At 57.9% G+C, this 19,750-nt stretch overlaps 8 protein-coding genes across 8 annotated transcripts; 7 read left to right on the forward strand and 1 right to left on the reverse strand.

Annotated features, from left to right (window-relative positions):
- Positions 1 to 108: 108 nt before the first annotated feature.
- On the forward strand, positions 109 to 2,007 carry B0I36DRAFT_434275 (uncharacterized protein; the record flags this gene model as incomplete). Its single annotated transcript, XM_046162694.1, has 4 exons — positions 109 to 175; positions 275 to 375; positions 974 to 1,480; positions 1,651 to 2,007. 4 exons carry the CDS (start codon positions 109 to 111, stop codon positions 1,717 to 1,719), a joined length of 744 nt encoding a protein of 247 aa, XP_046008136.1. The 3' UTR covers positions 1,720 to 2,007.
- Positions 2,008 to 2,986: 979 nt separating this feature from the next.
- On the reverse strand, positions 2,987 to 5,362 carry B0I36DRAFT_251317 (P-loop containing nucleoside triphosphate hydrolase protein; the record flags this gene model as incomplete). The annotated part of the gene is made up of 2 exons (XM_046150603.1): positions 2,987 to 3,313; positions 3,395 to 5,362. The coding sequence occupies 2 exons, from the start codon at positions 5,360 to 5,362 to the stop codon at positions 2,987 to 2,989; spliced, it is 2,295 nt and encodes a 764-aa protein (XP_046008137.1).
- A 1,271-nt stretch (positions 5,363 to 6,633) lies between these two features.
- Positions 6,634 to 8,705, forward strand: B0I36DRAFT_331671 (uncharacterized protein). Its single transcript, XM_046155014.1, has one exon. The coding sequence runs from the start codon at positions 6,707 to 6,709 to the stop codon at positions 8,291 to 8,293; it is 1,587 nt and encodes a 528-aa protein (XP_046008138.1). The 5' UTR covers positions 6,634 to 6,706; the 3' UTR covers positions 8,294 to 8,705.
- Positions 8,706 to 9,401: 696 nt separating this feature from the next.
- Positions 9,402 to 11,595, forward strand: B0I36DRAFT_376515 (uncharacterized protein; the record flags this gene model as incomplete). Its single annotated transcript, XM_046160461.1, has 4 exons — positions 9,402 to 9,522; positions 9,650 to 10,028; positions 10,126 to 10,687; positions 10,780 to 11,595. 4 exons carry the CDS (start codon positions 9,402 to 9,404, stop codon positions 11,593 to 11,595), a joined length of 1,878 nt encoding a protein of 625 aa, XP_046008139.1.
- Positions 11,596 to 12,269: 674 nt separating this feature from the next.
- B0I36DRAFT_331672 (glycoside hydrolase superfamily) lies at positions 12,270 to 13,897 on the forward strand. The gene is made up of 2 exons (XM_046155015.1): positions 12,270 to 13,056; positions 13,165 to 13,897. The coding sequence occupies exons 1-2, from the start codon at positions 12,415 to 12,417 to the stop codon at positions 13,567 to 13,569; spliced, it is 1,047 nt and encodes a 348-aa protein (XP_046008140.1). The 5' UTR covers positions 12,270 to 12,414; the 3' UTR covers positions 13,570 to 13,897.
- Positions 13,898 to 13,908: 11 nt separating this feature from the next.
- B0I36DRAFT_331675 (uncharacterized protein) lies at positions 13,909 to 15,390 on the forward strand. Its single transcript, XM_046155016.1, has 2 exons — positions 13,909 to 14,311; positions 14,347 to 15,390. Exons 1-2 carry the CDS (start codon positions 14,058 to 14,060, stop codon positions 15,041 to 15,043), a joined length of 951 nt encoding a protein of 316 aa, XP_046008141.1. The 5' UTR covers positions 13,909 to 14,057; the 3' UTR covers positions 15,044 to 15,390.
- Positions 15,391 to 15,756: 366 nt separating this feature from the next.
- Positions 15,757 to 17,883, forward strand: B0I36DRAFT_295230 (cytochrome P450). Its single transcript, XM_046151846.1, has 2 exons — positions 15,757 to 17,161; positions 17,268 to 17,883. Exons 1-2 carry the CDS (start codon positions 15,914 to 15,916, stop codon positions 17,787 to 17,789), a joined length of 1,770 nt encoding a protein of 589 aa, XP_046008142.1. The 5' UTR covers positions 15,757 to 15,913; the 3' UTR covers positions 17,790 to 17,883.
- A 461-nt stretch (positions 17,884 to 18,344) lies between these two features.
- On the forward strand, positions 18,345 to 19,388 carry B0I36DRAFT_352813 (uncharacterized protein; the record flags this gene model as incomplete). Its single annotated transcript, XM_046157150.1, has 1 exon — positions 18,345 to 19,388. The coding sequence occupies one exon, from the start codon at positions 18,345 to 18,347 to the stop codon at positions 19,386 to 19,388; it is 1,044 nt and encodes a 347-aa protein (XP_046008143.1).
- Between the last annotated feature and the right edge of the window lie 362 nt (positions 19,389 to 19,750).

The following is a 19,750-nucleotide window of genomic DNA, read 5'->3' on the forward strand; positions in this document are numbered from 1 at the left end:
AGGCATCATCCGAATGTCACGGGCGACTTATTTCCCAAAGGCGTCCCTCGACTCACCGGAGACGGCATGAAAATAACATTCGCGGAGGCACCGAGCCTAAAACGCATTATGGTGTTAGCTGCCTTTCTTCAGAGACCTTTACCTAAATACACTTCCATTTCTTTGACGCATGACAGTAAGTACATGCTCGGTATCTCAAACCCGTTTGATGGAGACGCCAATGTCGCACGAGCTGCCGGTGCGATGACTTATTTACTTCGTCTTGGTTCTGTAGCTAACTATACTGCAGGAGCCGTTCCGGATGAGGAGGCTCGTCGCCCGCTCCCCCAAAGCACGTCTTCACCAGAGACATTCCAACGGATCAAGAAGTGGATGGTAACGTGCGATGATAGCCATCCAAATTGCAAGGTCGAGTCGTCGCCGCACTTTAGGCTGCCTACCCGGTTGATCTGGGTTGATGATGCGCAGGGTATCGTGCGGGTGATCGATTCTGCGACCATAGACCAAGAAGCCGGCTCGACTAGCAGCATTACTGCTGGTGACCAGGAGAAGCCAGCACTGTAGTATCTGGCTCTGAGCTATCGCTGGGGGTCTGCCACGAAGGGCAGCAATATCCAAGCAGCTCAACGGTCCACGGTGATGCTCACATTGGAGATGGAACCTGCTCTCAGAGACGGGTTTCCAATTTCGCACCTCCCTCGCACCCTGCAGGATGCCTGCACAGTGACGAGCCGCCTTTGGCTTCCGTTTCCTGTGGGTGGACCGGCTCTGCATCTTCCAGGACTCTGCCACAGACTGGGCACGCGAGGCAGGCCAGATGGCATCTGTGTACCGGCATGCGACCATGGCCATTTCAGCAAGCTGTGCCGCTTGCGAGGATGCAGGTTTCTTCCGGCGCCATAGCAGAGGTCTGTGCCATGTCTGGCTTCGCGTGGATCTTGGATCAAAGGCAGAATCCTTTATCTGAATTGAGGGGTTTGATCTGAAAGAGCCGCCAGCACCTGTCCTTCTTGATGCTCAACCCAGTCTTGCAACAAGCGCCCCCAAGACTACGTACTGGCACCGAGTAGTGGAGGGTTACAGCAAGCGTGTCCTCACCTATCCGACTGACCAGCTCCCCGCCCTCTCCGGTCTCGCCAGGGAGATGGCTCGGCTCTTCAATAGTCGAAAGGACAGCATCGCCAATGAACAGGGATGTCGCTACTATGCGGGCTTATGGGAAAACAGTTTTATCAGAGACCTGTGCTGGGAAAAGACTGATCCAGTCGGCCCCAGTGTCCTGAGCAGCTATATTGCGCCGTCGTGGTCCTGGACAAGTTTCCCACGTGCGGTGCGAATCTTGTTCCAGTGGCCTGGGGAGTACCGAAGTCATCCCCTCGCGCGCCTCGTCGACCTTCGCCTGAGCTACATGAGCGACGAAAGTTATGGTGCGGTAAAAGACGGGTGGGTGGTCCTCCGTGGCTACCTGAGACGCGTCGAGGTCAGGCAGATAGCAGGCAGCTGCCATGGATGCGTCACTGTCTACAGGCCCGGGGAGGCAGGGCAGCCGCTTCTAGATCGCGGAATCTTCGACTATCCAGCGTTGTTTGACATGATCCTCCAAGAAGACGGTGACAAAGCGGTGCCAACGTTCTGCATGCCGCTCTACAGGACTATTCCGAGGGCGACGCCTACCATGGAGGTCTGCTGTCTGCTTCTGGCGCCAAGAGGAATTATTAAACAGAGACGGCCTCACTATGCATCGTCCCCGGGTGGGCTTGAGGGTGATGATAATTCTGAAGGTGTGTTGCTGGAGTCACCAAAGGATACCGACTCTCCAAATGAGTGCCAGCGAGTAGGTATTGCTGAGTGCTACGAATGCGATCCAGACCGGTGGGATTCTTGGCTCGCCGAGGAGCTGGAGCGAGACGTTATTGTTGGATAGACGGGTCGAGGCCACGAATTGAAGTGAATGCGATTTCCTTGTTCATTTCTTCTCGAGCGCACAAGATCAGGGTTGATGAGGCGATGATTGAAACTACACAAAACGTTGACCTCAACTGCCTTTACTCCTGGATGCTCAGTAGTCAGTGAGGATGTGATTGGTTCAGTCAACTATACTGCCATTGGAGAGTTACTCTATAAAAGTCTCAGCAGATTGCTGACAAGCACAAAGAGCATCTCCAGTGGAGCAGATGAGCAGTTGTCTGGAGACGATCACGTGAACTATGCTTGAAACCTGAGAATCTTGGAATCAAAGTCAAAATAGGCACGAATAAACAATGAATTCAGCAAAGCATATGCGAATGACACTTGAGCTATATTTCATCCATTTCCCGCGCAGATGATAGTGCTAGAACATATTATGCAGATACAACCATGCTGGACTCTTTTGCTTTGTCAGTTGCAGTACCAAAGAGTGATTTCGTAACTTTGAACGCGGGCGGCTTTGGGGAATACGATTTCGACTTCAAAGTGAGCTTGTTAAAGTCAAAACTGTGTCCAGACCGTGGCAGACTCGTCGCTTCGGGTTTCACGGCGTGTTGCGCGACTTGTTTGTCCTGTGTTCCCAGACGTTTGACGTCTTTTCTGTTGGCCGTTGCCGCGAGCTTCTCTGCAGCCTTTGGGGATTCCTCGTGCATAGGTTGCGGAGAATACTCCATAGACGACTGTAAGTTCAGCGTCTTGCCAATTTCCACTGTCAAGGCATGCCCAAAATCCAGTTTGGCCAAACTCACGGGACGCGCCCTGGTGTGAGCTGGTGAGCTCTCAGCAGAAGCGAGCAAAGTCGAGCTGGAGGACGGCGCGGGGCTTGCCGCCGGCATCTCCCTTGATGGTGTCGGGCTCGCGGACGGCTTGTCTCTTGACGGTGCCACTGGTCTGGCAGGAGGTGTCGTGGGCCTACACGGAGGGTTCGCCGCGTCTGGCTTGACTTTGTTGTCTGCAGCAGAGGGCGTCTTGGGGCCACAGGTGTAGTTCTCGAAATCAGACATTTCACAGATTACTATCAAAGCGTAATTAGAATTATATTTGGTTGGAGAGCCAAGGGTTGTTGATCAGATAGAGAGACGGGGAAAAGAAACAGATACATACTGCGTTGCTTGCGAGGCCGAAATGGCCGTAAGACTTTTGCTGCTTGCTCGAGTGCCTGAAGCTGCGCTCGGGTCTCTTCGCGCTCCAACCGGACACCCGGAGCTTCGGACGCAAGAAGCCGCAGCTCATCGTCATTCATCGTGCTGACCATCTCTGCCGTCATCAAAAAGGGAAGTTGTCGGATTAGACAATTCTCCACTGCCAGGATAATGACGTTGTCGACGAAAGTCCGATTGCACATCTGTACCAGGAGCGTTTTGATTAGTACAAGAGACTGAACACGATTGTACTGGCTAATAAGTCGAGCGTGGCTCAGACTGACCTGGTAATATGCTTCATAGTCAGTAATGGTCGTTGAAGGAAGACTTGCATCGTCTCGTGTGTACTGGAGCAGCTCTGCTTTTCCTTTGGCTGAGAGAAGCTCTGGGTTGAATCTCAGATTAAACAACTCCGAGCTGACATAACAGTACTTGGAGAACGGCCTCATGGCCTTGAAGCATGCAAAGAATTCTTCAGCAAACGGCTGCGGACGGCCATGCTGGTAGTGGGAAAGCAATTCATCCACCTTGGCGCCTAATATTGCTGTTCTCGCCTCAAAAAAAGGCTCGACGATATTCTGGACCAGGGCATAGTACGCAGCGTTGTCATTGGATGCGAACAGATGAGACATGAGCTGTTCGACGAATGACTTGGCGAAATCCATGACATGCTTGACGTGGAAATGCGCAATATGCTTCCAGGGCGAGATTTGGTCGCGGAACAGGATAAGACTTGATTTCTCATTTGTGTTTGAGGGAAGATCGTGGCTCCTGATCTGCGATTCGATGTGGTCGAGTTCCTTGACCAGATCTTTGGCGCAAATATCCTCGGGTACTTTGAATTTGTATGCACGTGCGAGACGTCTAATCTCCTTCGACACGTAAAAGGAGAAAGGCATGTCACAACCTATTTCCTCGTTGTCGCTCTCGAGAGATTCTTCAAAGCCAACTCCTTGTTTCGCATTCTTTGCATCGAGTCTGGGCACAGGATCAGGGCCCCCGCTACTGGTATGGAGAATGCGACGCCGTGAACCTTTCGTTCTCATGACATAGGTGAAAGTACGATTGAGGTCAAGGACGAGAGATCCGAATTTTCTGACACGCTCTTCTTCTGAGTATGGCGGGTATAGGTTGCCAAAGAAGGGGTCATCGTAACGGGCGTCAAGAGCTTGAGAGCATATCAACTGGTATTGGGACGCAATCTTAGTGAGGAAAGTTCGCATCTCTGGGAGTCCAGTTCGGGGCTGGCCGAGACATCGTAGACTCTGTTGGAGCTGACTGAGCTTTATTTGAACCGCATCCGCAATGCCTGGCAGGCTCTTCTGCAGATGTCGCTGGAAAATGTCGCTGAGCTTTACTCGTAGCTGCTCCGCACCTCGATCTGCGTGCCGGAATGTGCTCCACGGCGCCTGGAGGGACAGGTGTCGTTCTATGCAATCTTTCCCAACATCCGTGTCGTCCTTCTCAACCTGGGTTCGCATCCGAAGTACATGCCATCCCAGCTCGAGCTTGTAGAAAGGGGTCTCATTGTGCGCAAGTTGCACCATGGCCTCGCCAGGATTGCCTCGAGTGAGGAGGTCGGGTTTCGTAATGACACCGAGGGCGCGGCAGCCGCCCTTCACGTACTGGAATACCTGTCTGTGTAGCACTGACAGGTTGGTGATGTTGCTGTTGGCGGCAACAACGGCCAGAACAATACTCGAAGCCCGGCCCATGTACTTCTCGATCAGGCGATGCATCCTGACTTGCTTTTCGATCGGACTCTTTGTATGGTCCGACTGAGAGAGACCAGGTAGCTCGACCAGCGTCAGGGACGGAACGTCAGGCCGGCTGATTTCAATCTTCAAGATGTCTTCAGAAAACCCATCGACATCCCGCATCTTGAGGCCAGCCTCATCAATGATTCGGGTCAACAAGCCGTTCTCAAAATCTGCGTTGGCATCATCTCTGCAGATCATGACAGTCTTGCCATCAACGCGGTGGACGTGAGCTCGAATGGCTGATATGTTGCTTGTTGTGAACGCCGTCTCAACGGTAAATCGTTGACCTGTGGTGCCTCGCACTGGGAACGGAATTCCAGAAATGGCGCTCAGAACAGAACTCTTTCCTGAGTACTGGTCACCAACAACAACGATCTGTGGTGGGTCGACATGGCAATCCAGACCATGCCGGCAGAGTTCGTTGATGGTGTCTATGAGCCGATTCGATTCGCCAGCCAGCTGGCGCAGAGTGATTGGAATTGTACCGCTCATCTTGTATCGTTGCAAGGAATCCTGATTTGCCCAGGTCAAGTCTCCGCACGCTGCTTCTGGAGCTCGGCCATCTGATCTTATAACCAACCACACCTCACAAGAGCAAGATACAGCACCGACTTGTCCATCGGAATCGTTGCTCACCAAGCGTCCCGCGTGCACCATCACAAAATAGACCAACTGGTTATATCCTCACCTGTAACTGTTGGCTGTGTTTTGACGCAGGGGAAGCTGCCCGCGGTAAATTCTGTTGGTGCCGAGAGGCGGCTTGGGCGCGTAAGCCGCCACTAAATTTGTGAACACGACCGCCCTCCATGTGTCTCTGCCATTTCCTGTTGACATCTTGCAGGCTGTGGTGAGCTGATGCTCGCAGTCCTAGAAGTGATGGTTGCGCCCTGGCATGATGCGAGCTGTGCTCAGAGATACCCAGCATAGGTTCTTGATGAGCCGGACGGCAGAGTAGTAGGTTTCGGTAAGCGCGCGGCAGCGAGACCGCTCTCTTGAGCCGTTGTCCTCCCCCTGCATGTGTTGGTGTTTGGTGTATGGCCCCCCTGAGACCTACTCCAACGACCTCGGGCATTTCACCGTGCAAACCTATGAGATTGAGCCTGGAAGCGTGTCTGTATTTCCTCTTTCAGACTCTGCTCAGCTCTGCGACCCCTGTGTTTCATTGCTTCCACCTCCAAGACTGAAAGGTCTCTCTTTTCCATCCATCTTTGTAATAAGCGACCTGAACTTGAGGCCCCAATCACGCATGGTCCGAGTTGAGCTATCGTTGATTTGACTCAAAGGATCAGCGATGAATTGTCGAGCCTTGCAGCTGTTCGCAAGCGCAATGACATTGTCCTCAGACACGGCATTTTCCGGCTGCTCGGGCCAGCCCAAATTACTCTCCACTCGGCCGTGGGATGCACCCATGGCACAAATGCACCCAGGTGCACAGTATTGGAACAAATTGAACATCGAGATGAGAAAGTGGCTGAGGCGACATCTGTCCATGCCTGGTGCCTTGATCAAGTGTGGCTGAAGGACAGGGCTCAGCCTCCACCACGGCAAGATGCGAGCTGCTGCAAAGGTGTTGGGGCGGCCCCTGGCTCTGGCCCAGCCCCTGAGTCAGGGGCTTGCGTGCTTGGGCCGGGTCTGGTGGAGGGCCGCCACCCACCAACGACGCGGCGGGCGGCTCTGCTCATGCTGACTTTGTGCAGGATACGACCCTCTGTCCCCCTCCTCCAACTCCGCCAACCCGAGCGAGTCGCGTCGCAAGTGCGGCCCCAACCCGAGATCGCAACCCGAGAGCGAGCGACCGAGCGAGGGCATGCCCGGGCCCGCCCCCGGCCACCGGCCATGAAGAGCCACACAAAGTCCCGCCGCGGCTGCGTCCAGTGCAAGCACCGCAAGGTCAAGTGCGACGAGACGCTGCCCTGCTGCGACCGCTGCCGCCGCCGCCACGAGCACTGCTCCTACCTCGACGAGGTCTACGGCTCGCCCGGCGGAGGCCAGGCCGGCAGCGGCAGCACCACCAGCAACAACAATGCCTCCAGTAACAACAACAATAGCAACAGCAGCAACCCCCCGAGCACCACCTTGGCCAGCTCAGGCCTCGTCACCACACCCGGCTCCTCGAGCGGTGGCAGCACGATCGGCGCCGGCCCAGGCGGCGTCACCGGAGCCTTTGGGCCTGGGTCCTTCTCGGCCGCCGGCCACTCCTCCGGGACCGCACAGCACAACAGCTACCAACATGCCCAGCGAGGTCCCCTCCCGTCTGCCAGCCAGCTCGGCATGCTCGACACCTCTGTCGGCGCCTCTGGCTCCCTGGGCATGAACCAGTCCCCCTTAGGCACCCCGCTCATCGGCCCAGGCCTGGCAGATCCGTCCAACGGCTATGTCGTCGACATGGAGCTGCTGCACTTCTACCTGACCTGCACATACAAGACGCTCTGGGGCCGCGCCGAGGGCAAGCTCGTCTGGCGGGACGTCATCTTCCGCGAGGCCCTTGCCCATCCGGCCCTCATGAACGGACTTCTGACCACCGCCGCCCTCCACCGGATCGTGACTCTGAGTGCGACCCACGGGCCCTCGGCGGCAGCGGTCTATCACTCGGTGGCCTTGCACAAGCAGCGGCAGGCACTCGAGGGTCTCGTCGTGCTGCTGAGGTCTCTCGATCCGGAGAGCTGCCGGGCCATCTTCCCGTTGTCCATGATGGTGTCCTTCTGGGCGTTCGTGTCCCGCGACGTGCCCGAAGAGCTGGGCATCCTCACGACGCTCGACATCAACGGCGGCATCCAGCCGCCTACACACAACAATAACCACAACATTAACAGCAACCATGCCTCCCCAGCCGGGTTCACAGACCCAGGCACACCACACCAACACCAGCAACAGCACATCACCCTCCCGCCGATCAAATCCACTCTGGACCTCTTTGTCGAGCTCATCCGGCGCATCCGGGCCGTCCAGACCATCGCGCAGGAGTCGATATCCTGGCTGACCCAGTCCCAGTTCCTTCCCCTGATGGCGGTGCCCAACTACGACACCCTGCCCGCCCTGCCGCACGGCATCACGCAGGCCCTGCACACCCTAGACGCCCACATCCAGCGCACCCCGCGCATCGCCGCCATGCTCTCGGGCCTCGACAACAGGTACTCGCTCAGCACCATGTACAAGCTCTCGCGGTGCCCGGACTGGCTCGAGCTCGTCACGGGCTGGCCCATGACCCTCCCGCAGAGCTTCGTCGACGAGCTGCAGCGGCGCAACCACGCCGCGCTGACCGTCTTTGCGTACTGGCTCGGCTGCTTCCAGGTCCTCGAGGACCGGTGGTGGGCTCGCGGGTGGACGGCGGCGCTGATTGTCGAGATTGAGGGCACGGTCAGGGGCGGCGAGTGGGCGCCGCTGGTGGACTGGGTCAGGATGTATCTGAGTATCATCAAGTGATTTGCGGGTCTAGGTGGTAAATGGTTTTTCTTGGCTGTGCAGCTATCGGCTACGGAGGGAGGAGTTTCATGGAATATCAGAATTCTAAACGGGCCAGTCTCGCGGTCATGGGACTGCGGGCGTATACAGTGTGCTTCCTTACCAATCAATATCGGACTGGGCTTGGCCGGTCTTTGAAACATCAATATGGATCATCTTGGTGGCCTGCATGGGGTTGTGCCCACGCACTACTCGAGCGAGCCGGCATTCATGTTTGCCATGGCCTTTTATGCTCACATGGTGGAGGTCGGGGCCTCAATCTCATGCTGCCGCTTTCCAGGATACCGTTGCCGAGCGAGCCTGGTAATCCGAGCTCGTGCCCGCTTACGGCCCGTGTTGTTCTTCATGAAGCTTTGCTAGTGCCTCGGATGCTCAATGAAACTGACACTTGACCCCAATTCGTCCTTTGTCATAAAATGCCGCGAATCACCACCCTCGGATTGATCATGGAACAAGCTCGTGGACATCCGCACCTTGCTGGCCGTTGTCGAAGCCTGTTAGGATATCACAACCTCCTCGGCCGTGGAAGTCACTGTGATTACCCCGGGCCGATGACGTTCGCGTACCCCCAGCTCGGCACAGGAAGACTACGTCCGGGCAAACACCAGAACCCCACCACCGAGTATCGGCTTCCGGGGGACCCTGCCTGGCCCCCCCCAAAACTCGAGTTCGCTCCCGAGGGCCCACGGCCGACGGAATGCGATGCGGGGAATAAGCTTTGCCCCAAAGCGACAGGACAGGGGCCATGCCAAAACGGGGCGGCGAGGTGTCGTGACACTGTAAATGGTGGGTGGCGGGACTAGGCACGCAACCTAGTGCGGTAGCTGGGGTGTGCCTGGGAAACGTTAGCCGCAGTCCGTGCCGGAGCTCTCTGTGTGTGTAATCCGGCCGGGACTTAACTAGGCTCCACCAGCACATTCCAGAAGTGACCGATGCATATTGAGATTATTCACAACAGAAGCTTAAGCGTTGGCTATTCTTCTGAGCGCTTCCTGAACTGTGTGGTTTCTTCATGTACTGATTCAAGAGATCAACACACTCCGGTCCACCAAACAGTGCTGCCCTTCCGATGCCGTCCGCCACCACAAAGCGTGCCGTCCGCATCGGCGGCTGCTCCGGCGGCTTCGCCGACCGCCAGCGGGCGTATCACGACCTTGCAAAGTCTGGCGAGGTCGATGTCATTGTCGGAGGTAAGTTGTGTGGCCACATCAAACATGCTCTTGTTCTTTCAAGACCATAGCCATGAGAGCCATGCACCTATACCCACATCTACCCTCTCCCTGTACGAGCAATGATTAATACTGACAACAAGACCAGACCACATGTCCGAATGCACAATCGCCATCCACGGCACCAGCAAAGTCCGCAACGCGGAAGCAGCCGCCAAGGACCCGCGGGCAGCGCTGCTCGACATGTTCGACCCGTCCTTCATGGGCAGCCTGGCCCCGGCGCTACCCTGGTGCCAGAAGAACAATGTCAGGGTCGCGGTCAACGCGGGCGCCAGCGCGCCGGAACAGCTGGCGCGGCTCGTGAAGCAGGAGATCAACAACCAGGGACTCACTCTCAAGGTCGCGTGGGTCGAGGGCGACGATGTGTCGGAGCAGGTGTTCGCCCTGCGGGCAAAGGGGGAGAAGTTCAAGAGCCTGGACACGGGGAAGGACTTGGCAGACTGGGGACACGAGCCGATCTGCGCGCAGTGAGTTTCTGGTTTTTGCCTTTCCATTCTCATTTTGACTGTCCACATGATACCTAGCATGTTCTCTCTCGCTAACCGGAGTCTCTACTGTGTCAAGAGCCTACCTGGGCGGCATGGGCATCGCCGCAGCCCTCGAGGCCGGCGCAGACGTCGTCATCTGCGGCCGCGTAGCCGACGCCGCTCCCTGCGTGGGCGCCGCGGCGTGGTGGCACGGCTGGGACGCGAGCAACTTTGACGCCCTCGCCGGCGCGCTCATCGCGGGCCACCTGATCGAGTGCTCGACGTACGCGACGGGCGGCTACTACTCTGGGTTCAAGGACCTGTTTGACGGGTGCGAGAACCTGGGGTACCCCATTGCCGCGGTGGAGAGCAACGGCGACGCGGTGCTCACCAAGGAGAAGGGCACGGGGGGCGAGGTGAGCGTCGGCACGCTGACCTCGCAGCTCGTGTACGAGATCCAGGGCCCGCTGTACTACAACTCGGACGTGGTCGCCCGGCTTGAGGATATCAAGCTCGAGCAGATTGGCAAGGACCAGGTGCTGATGACGGGGGTCAAGGGCGTGCCGCCTCCGCCGACGACAAAAGTCGGGGTCACGGGGCACGGCGGCTATCAGGCAGAGTTTCACTACCTCTTTGTGGGGTTGGACATCCAGAAGAAGGTGAGTCGTCGGCTTGGTCAACTCTTGTGTCAGCTCCCAAGTTTGCTGGTTTAGCCAGTGTGCTAACATATACCCGACCCTCACCACCACAGGCCGAGTGGACGGAAAAGCAGATCCGCCACGCCATGCGCAACCACATTGACAAGTTCTCCGTGCTCAAGTTCCACCTCATCGGCTCGGCGCCCGCGGACCCGGAGTCGCAGGACTCGGCCACCGTCGACTTCCGCATCTTCGTGCAGACCAAGGACCCGTCCATCCTGGGCATGGGGTCGTGGGCCAGCCTGGGCGGCGCCGAGTCGTTCACCCGGTGGTGCATGCAGAACTTCCTGACGTCGTGCCCGGGCGCCAGCGTGGTGCCCGACGGGCGGCAGTCCTCGGGCAAGCCGATCTGGGAGTACTGGCCGACCCTGCTGCCGCAGTCGCTCATCCGGCAGAAGGCGTGTCTCGAGTGGTCCGGTGAGAGGATCGATATCCCGAGCCCGACGGATACGAAGCCCTTCAGCAAGCAGCAGGACTCGTACGACACGGCGAACCCCGCGGACCTGGGCTCGTTTGGGCCGACGACGCGCGGCCCCTTGGGCTGGGTGGTCATGGGTCGCTCTGGCGACAAGGCGTCCGACGCGAATGTCGGCTTCTTTGTGCGCCATGATGACGAGTGGGACTGGCTCAGGAGCCTGCTGAGCACGCAGAAGATGATTGACCTCCTGGGCAAGGAGTACCTCGGCCACGGCGTGGACCGGTTCGAGATGCGGCATCTTCGCGCGGTGCACTTCCTGGTGCGGGACCACCTGGATCGCGGGTTCAACAGCACCTCGTCTATGGATGCGCTAGGCAAGAACCTGTGCGAATTTATCAGGGCGAAGTACGTGGATATCCCAAATAAGTTTTTGGAGCGTGGGAAAATCTAGGGGGTGGTATCGATGGACGGAATGGCTATTCGGATCCAACTGTTAAGCACTTCTGGCGAAATACCTATTTATCTTTGATCACTCGAAAATATATATGCGGTGCTCGGTCAAGCCATCGTTTATCTCATGGTTGTACTGCAAAGGCTGATGTACCATGCTATTTGGTCACGATGCATTCAGTGTAGAATATCCTTGGCACGGGACAGAGTTGTTGTCGGGCTGCCCGTCCTTCAACAGTGGGTTCAGGTGAGTGACCTCATGCCCTGCACCGCACGGTCTGAATCTGGCGCAGAATTCTGCCGAGCGGCGCTAGTTGACGACCCATGACATTGAGGTCGTATTGCACGTTGCCGGCCCGCAAGCCATATGAAGGGACGACTGCGAGCTCTCCTTTATAGCCGATGTGGTCGTGGCTGAGTTCGGTACTCAAGCACCAAATGTATAAAAATCTTTGAGGCGTCTAGTCGAATCCGTTGGGCTTCTGAGCTATTCCACATTCGTCACCCTCCATGGTGTGAGATGAGCCAGGAGGTCCCGAAGGATTCGCGCTAAGCGCCACGATGCCATGTGGAACACTAGGCCCTTTTGGCTCACCCGAATCGTACCCCGCGCCTATGGGCGAGCAGCCTTACGAGGGAAGGGGTCATCAATGCCAAACGACATGCTCAGCTCGATGAGGCGAAGTTGCCGGCTGATTATGGACGATCTATTTAGGAGAACTTGTGGGGCCAGGTTCTTCAGCTGGCAGGTCGAGGCTGTGTCTCACATTAAACTCTCTGCGCCCCAAAGTGGCTCGTATTACTCACTAGCCAGTCTAGAATGAGACATCTGGACAAACTGGCTGGTCAAGGTTTTGTTCACCCGCTGGGCACGTGGGCACTCATAAAGCCGACGGTCTCGTCTCGAGATATAGCAGATTGTGACACCGCGGCAAGTACTGATTTCACCAAACCCATAAACTGCATATTGCCAATCCCAGCGATGCTTCCACTCTCATCAATCAACACACTGCTGCTACTAATCGCCAGCATCACGCATAGCGCAATCGCTACTGATGCCGCCAGTGTCGCTCCTTGGCGGCCTACGCCCGGAACACCCTGGCAAATCATCCTGGGCGGCAAGATCAATCCCTCCTCGCCCTTTATCAAGCAAGTTTCCGTCGTTGATGGAGACCTGTTCACCAACACCAACAACGGCGCGGACCCAAAGACAATCTTTGGCGCGCTGCACGCCCAGGGAAAGAAGATCATCTGCTACTTCAGCGCGGGCACATATGAGCCGTACCGGCCGGACTCGGGGCAGTATGACAAGCGCGACCTGGGCGCCACGCTGCCCGAGTGGCCAGACGAGCGATGGGTCGATATCCGCAGCGAGCGGGTGCGGGCAATCATCCGCGCGAGAATCGAGCTAGCCGCGAAGATGGGCTGTGACGGGATCGATCCGGATAATATGGATGGCTATGTCAGTGCACACTTCCACCTCACCTCTTCCTGTGTGAACGGCTCTTGGCTTGGCCTGGCCTCGCAGGTTCGAACAGGGGATTTCTTTATTGGACTGACCGGAAAACAGGCCAACCAGAACGGCGGCGGCTTCAACCCACCCCTAAGAAAGCAGGACTCAATCGACCTGGTCCGCATGATGGCGTCCCACGCCTCGTCGCTCGGCATGGCCACGGGGCTCAAGAACGCGCTGGCCATCATCGCCGATGTCGTGGACGTGGTGCACTTTGCCGTCAACGAGGAGTGCGCGAGCTACAACGAGTGCACCGCCATGAAGCCCTTCATTGCCAAGGGGAAAGCCGTGTTCCACGTTGAGTACCCTCCCGCGGCGGGCTCGGATGCAGGCGTGGCCACGGCGGCGAAGAGGAAGAAGTACTGCCAGCCGAAAGGGGGCGAGGGGTTTTCGACGCTCATCAAGACGTATGACCTGGACAAGTGGACGCAGACCTGTGATGGTAGGGTCTACAAGAGCTGAGGGGGTTTTGTTGATGAGGTTGCAGCTAGGATGGCCAGGAGGCCCGTCGTGAACCGCGACTCGTGCAGTCGGTGGGGGTTTTTGGTTGGCGAACTTTAATCTGGTGGCAGTGTTGTGAATGCATGAAGTCTGTGGTTAATGCTGCCAACTGTCCAGGAGGACCTTGTAACAGAGTTCCCTAGGAATTGTGGATGCCCTGCCAGCCCATGATCCGCTGGAGGATGGCGAGATCAGCGCCGGCTAGCCGGCTTACTCCTGGCACCCAGCAGGGCGCAGCACCAAATATAGCAGCGTGCTGTCCTCGTCCCCCCACTTGACGTCAGCAGGTAATCCTCCATGCTTCGCTTTGTGTCCGTCCATGTGTCTCCGGGTTGATCAGCACTCCTCGTCGATCGCGTATTTCATTCCGGAACCCTTTCATCTTCACGGTCTGTGGTTTCTTTGTGTACGCTTTGCCGAGACTCTATGTCGGTTCTTGTACATCCGCAATGGCGTTCCACAGCACGAATCCGTTCTCCAGGAAGGCCCCGGACACTAAGCAGCCACCACAAAATGAGAAGCCCGTACCAGACGAGAAGTCACAGCCGGTGAACACAGATGACGAGCCGCCGCCCTACAGCGCCAGCAACGGCACCAACAGCAACTCTTTACAATCACAACCACAATCAGCCTCATCTTCGGCGATACCACCACCACCGCCGCCATCCGCGCCAATATCGGCACAAGCACAGCAACAACCGCGGTACTTCTTCCCCCAGAATGGGCCCTCTTCGGCAGCGTCTTCGAGACCAACCTGCTGCTCGGCGAACACTCCACCCGGCCCTTATACGCGGTAAGCCAGCACTCGGGCTGGTCCGGCAACCCAGACGTCATCCTGCACTGCGGGCCAGACACGCGCATGCCGGCCCTCGCGTCCGCCGCCAAGGACTTTAGCTTCGGCAACCAGGGCCCGAACCAGATCGTGCTGCCAGCCCTTGATCCATCTGGTGGTGGCGGCGGCGGCGGCGGGCAAGGTCTCAATGGTGGCGGCATGGCCGTCGTCACCGAGGAGCTCTGCGCGGCAGGCGGGTGGACGCCTAACATGCTCTTCTCCATCGAGGTCGGCCCGGCAGATCCCCACACTCCTCCGCCGCGCAGGGAGATGTTCGAGTGGCGGCACTCGCGCGGCGACGCGATCGCCGGCCTCGGCGCCGCGGCGTACGGGTACAAGCTCGTGCGGCTGTCGAGCGATCCCCCGCCGGGCCTGCCTCCGGGCTCCGCGCAGTTCGTGGGCGGCGGGCACGCGACGAGCGACGGGAAAGAAGTCGTCGCCGTGTTCGCGCGGGTCGTGGGCTGGGGCGGCGGCGACGGGACGAGGATGCGGTTCAGGTATCTGGGCACCGGGGCGAGCGGGCTGCTGGGCGATCGGTGGGCGCTGATGGCGGCGATCACGGCTATCCGGCTTTGGCAGAGGGAGCAGAGGAATCGGAAGTGATTCTGGGTATTGCGGTGGAGGTGCTGAGCAGGACCAAGGAAGGAGATGATGAGAGAACAGATTATGAGAGGACAGATGTGTGCGTGAGTACAGTTTGAGTGGCTCTCCGTTTGTTTTATTAGCCTTCCGAAAATTTGCAGTTGCCATTTGCCATATTTCTTCGAGTAGGCGTCAACTGAATGGAAGTGCAAGCAATGTTTGGTGATGCTACTCACCTTCTTATCGTTCAATGCCACAATACTATGAGTTCCGCCCCTTTGACATCAGCCATGGCTAGTCACGGTGATCGACGCATGCTTCAAGGCTCAAGATGCGTAACAGCGAAATCTGCATGCTTGGGGGATGATAACTCCGTCAGCCCTACTGGCTCACTTTTTAGGATCTCGACGATAGACTCGTCCTGAATGGGATGATCTTTGCTCAGCATTGGTGAACTAGGGGCGATATGCTCATGTGCAATCGACCTATGAGAGCCCGCATGCCCGCATGCCTTGCTACAAGGGGCTTCTTCCCCTCCCCGGGGAGCTATCCGGTCCTGCCTATTGTGCCCGCCTTGAGCGCCAGGGGTAGGGGTTGTCTGCATGTTCGCCTGCATGAACCCATGTGAGCTGAGTGCAATCTCGTGCTACAATCCGCAGGAGGTACGCCACGGCAGGATTCAAATCCAGGCATAGTCCCCGGGATCTTGATTCTGGCTTTTCATGTGCGATAAGTGGCTCGGTAAGCTCCAGCCGGAGGACGAGGGTGTTTTCTTAAATACCATCCATCATCCCCTGCTCCTCTCCCCGCAGGGTGGAGCGGTGATCTTCTCCGTCCCCCTCCGGGCCCGTTCGAACCAACGACATCCGCGACTCCACGAGGTAGCAAGTGATGGCCGACTTCAAGGACGTGCTGTTGTCACAGCCGCGCTGGGTGGCATTGACGTCCGCACTCGTCCTGCTTCTGGGCCTGCCCGCAGCGCAATGGATCCTAAACACGCTCCGCCCGAGCCACTTTCCCCCGGGACCGCCCATCACCCCCGGGCTGGGCAACTTGCTGCAGATGCCGCTGAAGAAGCCATACCTGCGCTTCCAACAGTGGTCGCGCGAGTTCGGTCCCGAAGGGCCTGACGGCAAGACCGGCAAGAAGGCGGAAATAATCGGCCTCAAGCTGGGCACGGCCAACATGGTCGTGCTCTCGTCGGCGCGCGTCGTGCACGAGCTGCTCGACAAGCGCGGCGACAAGTACTCGGACCGCCTGCCCATGTGGATTGTCGACAACCACATCCTGCACCAGCCAGAGGAGCGCGGCCGCCTGATCATGGGTTACACGGAGCCGTTCCGCAAGTGGCGCCGGTCCTTCCAGCACGTCCTGGCCGGCAGCTCAATCAAGAAACTGCTGCCGCTGCTCGAGGCCGAGGCCGCAGAGCTGTGCTACAAGCTCGCCATTACGCCGCCACTGGGCTTGGCCAACTCTGAAGACGAAAACAAGGACAGCAAGGACGACAGCAATAACATCCTTTTTGAGACTCTCGTCCGCCGGTGGGCTCTCGCGCCCCCGCTGCTCATGACCTCTGGCCAACGCCTGCGCGACCTGCCAGACAGCTGGCTGGCCGACTTCTACCACGGGCAAGACTCGCTGATCAACATGATCCTCCCCGGCAACACCCCTCCCGTGGACCTGCTCCCTCCCCTGCGCTACATCCCGGAGTTTCTCGCCTCGTGGAAGACCAAGGCCCGCGAAGCCCGGCGGCTGTTCCTGCGCGACGCATACGGCCTGCTGGACGCGGGCAAAGCCCACCTCCGCCGCACGGGGACTTCTACCCTGCGCACGTTCGCGGGGATGGACTGCCTCGTCGCCAAGGCCGTGCGCGAGAGGCAGGACGGGACGAGCGACAAGAAGCCCGAGCACGAGACGGACCAGTTTATCGCGTTCCAGCACACGGGCTTTCTCGGGGCCGCGGCGGACACGAGCATCGCCACGCTCAGCACGCTCGTGCTCGTGCTCGCCGCGCTGCCCGAGGTCCGCAGCAAGGCGAGGGAGGAGGTGGATCGCGTTGTTGCCGGGGTGAACAAGGGGGGCCCGCCTACCGCGGATATGCTGGGGGAGTTTGTGTACTTGCGGGCTTGTATGAGTGAGGTATGTGTAATTCGAGAAACCAGCCCTGCACGTTTACAAGCAGGCCTTCATGGGAAGGCGCGGAACATTCTTTCCCGCCCAAATGGCTTGATACTAACGAAATCAGGTTCTCCGCTGGCGCCCAACCACCCCCGGCGCCCTGCCTCACGTTCTCAACCAGGAAGACTCGTTCGAGGGATACGTCTTTCCCAAGAACACGACCTTCATCATCGACGCGTGGACCATCGGACACGATGAGGAAATGTACGACCGCCCCGACGAGTTCGTGCCGGAGCGGTTCCTGGACAACCCGCTCGGTCTACGCCGCGAGGCCGCCGAGGGGGTCGAGGGGTCGGGTGGCCACCGCCGGCCCGTGTACGCCTTTGGCGCGGGGCGCAGGCAGTGCCCCGGCGAGCAGTTCTCGTACACGTACATCCCGCTCACCGTGGCCAAGTTGCTGTGGGCTTTTGATATCAGTGCTCCCGCAGGTGGGATCGACCTGAGTATCGAGACGGGGTTCGTGGACGGGGTGGTGACGAGGCCTGCGAAGACGCCGGTCGTGCTGACGGTGAGGAGTGAGGAGAGGAGGGCGGCCTTGGTGGAGGACTTTGAGAGGACACAGGCGGTCGTGCAGGGGTTGATGGGATGAGGCTGGAATCGACAGTATATGATAAACTGGGGCTTGGTGAAGACCAACGTCACTAGTCGAGGACCGAAGACAATGCTAATGATCATGATCGAAACACCAAGAACTTGTGCCGTGGCTGATTGATGGTGCTAGCCGAGGCAAGCAAATGCGTCTCATCTTGAGATGGATCTGACCTGAGAATTTCGTGTTACTCTCGGGGCATGAACCAATAAAGATGACTTGCAGCTTCGATAGTTTCATCTTAGGAAAACAAGATGAAGTCTACTCGCAAGGGACGATACGTGGTTCGTGGATGATGTGCGTAGTCAGCGGGGTCTCGGCCACCAGTAGCCCGAAACCAGTGGCCAAGGTTGTTGGCGTTGCTGTGGGCTCAGAATGATTCATCTCGAGTCGTGCCCAGAAAGGCTTAGCCCCCCGCCCACACAGCCCAGATTGGGCAGAGGACTCGGCTTGGCGCGGTTGAATCATCCAAGACACTCGCGGATAGCAACTTGACATGCCGACTGGGTATTCAGTTGGCCCTCTGATGCTCGAGTACATAACTCCCCGTTGATCATGGTCATCTTCTTGTTGGCTTTTGGTCACACATCATCACAGTACAGTACCACACAACACAACAGCAATAACACAACTCACAACCAACAACTCCCCCAACACCACTTCAACACCACCAACACCACAACAACAATCTCCATGGTCGGTGCAACATCTGGTGCAAGCTCCGCAGCCGCCACAACAATGAGCCTATCGAACCACAGCCACACCGAGTCAGGCTCCACAATGGAGTCGCTCAACCACTTTTCCACGACAACAACCAGCCACTCGCGCGACTCACAACCCCAATATCCGCTTAGGACTGCCAGCCCGCTCTCCGTAGTGTCAGACCAGTCATCCTCTACACATGGACACGAGGAAGACGACGATGACCTCGAAGAGTCGAGCTGGGACAGCGAAGACTTCTCATCTGATGACTACGAGGCCGACACCCGCAGGACTCGTCCCGCAGGGCCGCATCTTGTGATTGACTCGGACACGATGCGGCTGCCTTCAGGACGGATCATATCCTCACGGCCGGCAGTCGGCGGCAGCACATCCTCAAATCACATGCGCAGGCGACAGCAACGTCGTGCTTCACCCCAGCTCCTCGAGGAAGACCTTTCACAGAACGATCTCAATGCCACCTACAACAACACCAACACGACAGCAGCTGCAACACCTCACGACAACGCGGACCGATCGCAAGGACAAATACCACCAATGTCACGTTCCGCCTCTCCCGAGACAGCACTGGTTTCCACGACGACGACGACGACGACACCCGAGACCAGCCTCTCCAAGCGCGAGACCAAGCGCCGCGCCCTGACCACGCAGCTCGCCTCGCGCATGCGGCAGACCGACCAGCAGACCCTCGCGCGCCTGCCCCACGCCGAGCAGCGGAGCCTGCTGGTCACCGGGCAGCGGGCGGTCGAGCAGGCCCAGCGCGAGGGGCAGCGGTTCACGGGCAAGATGGACAGCCTGGGCAACATCCAGGTGTCGGAGCGGTTCGTGAACGATGTCCCCGGCGGCAAGGCGCACAAGAACCGGTTCTTTGCGAGGTGATGCGGGCGGTCGTACATGTGTTTCGGTGTGAGCAATTTGCACGGCATCCTTATGAAGAGCGATTGGGGCGGAAAGAGAAGGGAACAGGAGGAGGGGAATAGTGTAGAGGGTTTTACTTTGAAGCGAAGCATGCGTTTACGTGTTTTCAGAGGATGTGTTTTACTCAGGACAAGCTTTTTGGGTTATCGTCACCTGTCTTCGATTGCACAGGACTGCCAATCGGAGTCCAGCAAGCGTTTGGTGGCGCCCAGGCACGCAAACAAGGCTGGAATTATCACAACGGCTAAAATTAGCAATTGAATCCAGCACCTGTTTGTGTCCCAAACTTGATTGTCCTGGAGATGCACTTGAACTCTAGGTAG

Source organism: Microdochium trichocladiopsis, assembly GCF_020744255.1.
Source record: "Microdochium trichocladiopsis strain MPI-CAGE-CH-0230 chromosome Unknown B0I36scaffold_9, whole genome shotgun sequence".
Taxonomy (NCBI): domain Eukaryota; kingdom Fungi; phylum Ascomycota; class Sordariomycetes; order Xylariales; family Microdochiaceae; genus Microdochium; species Microdochium trichocladiopsis.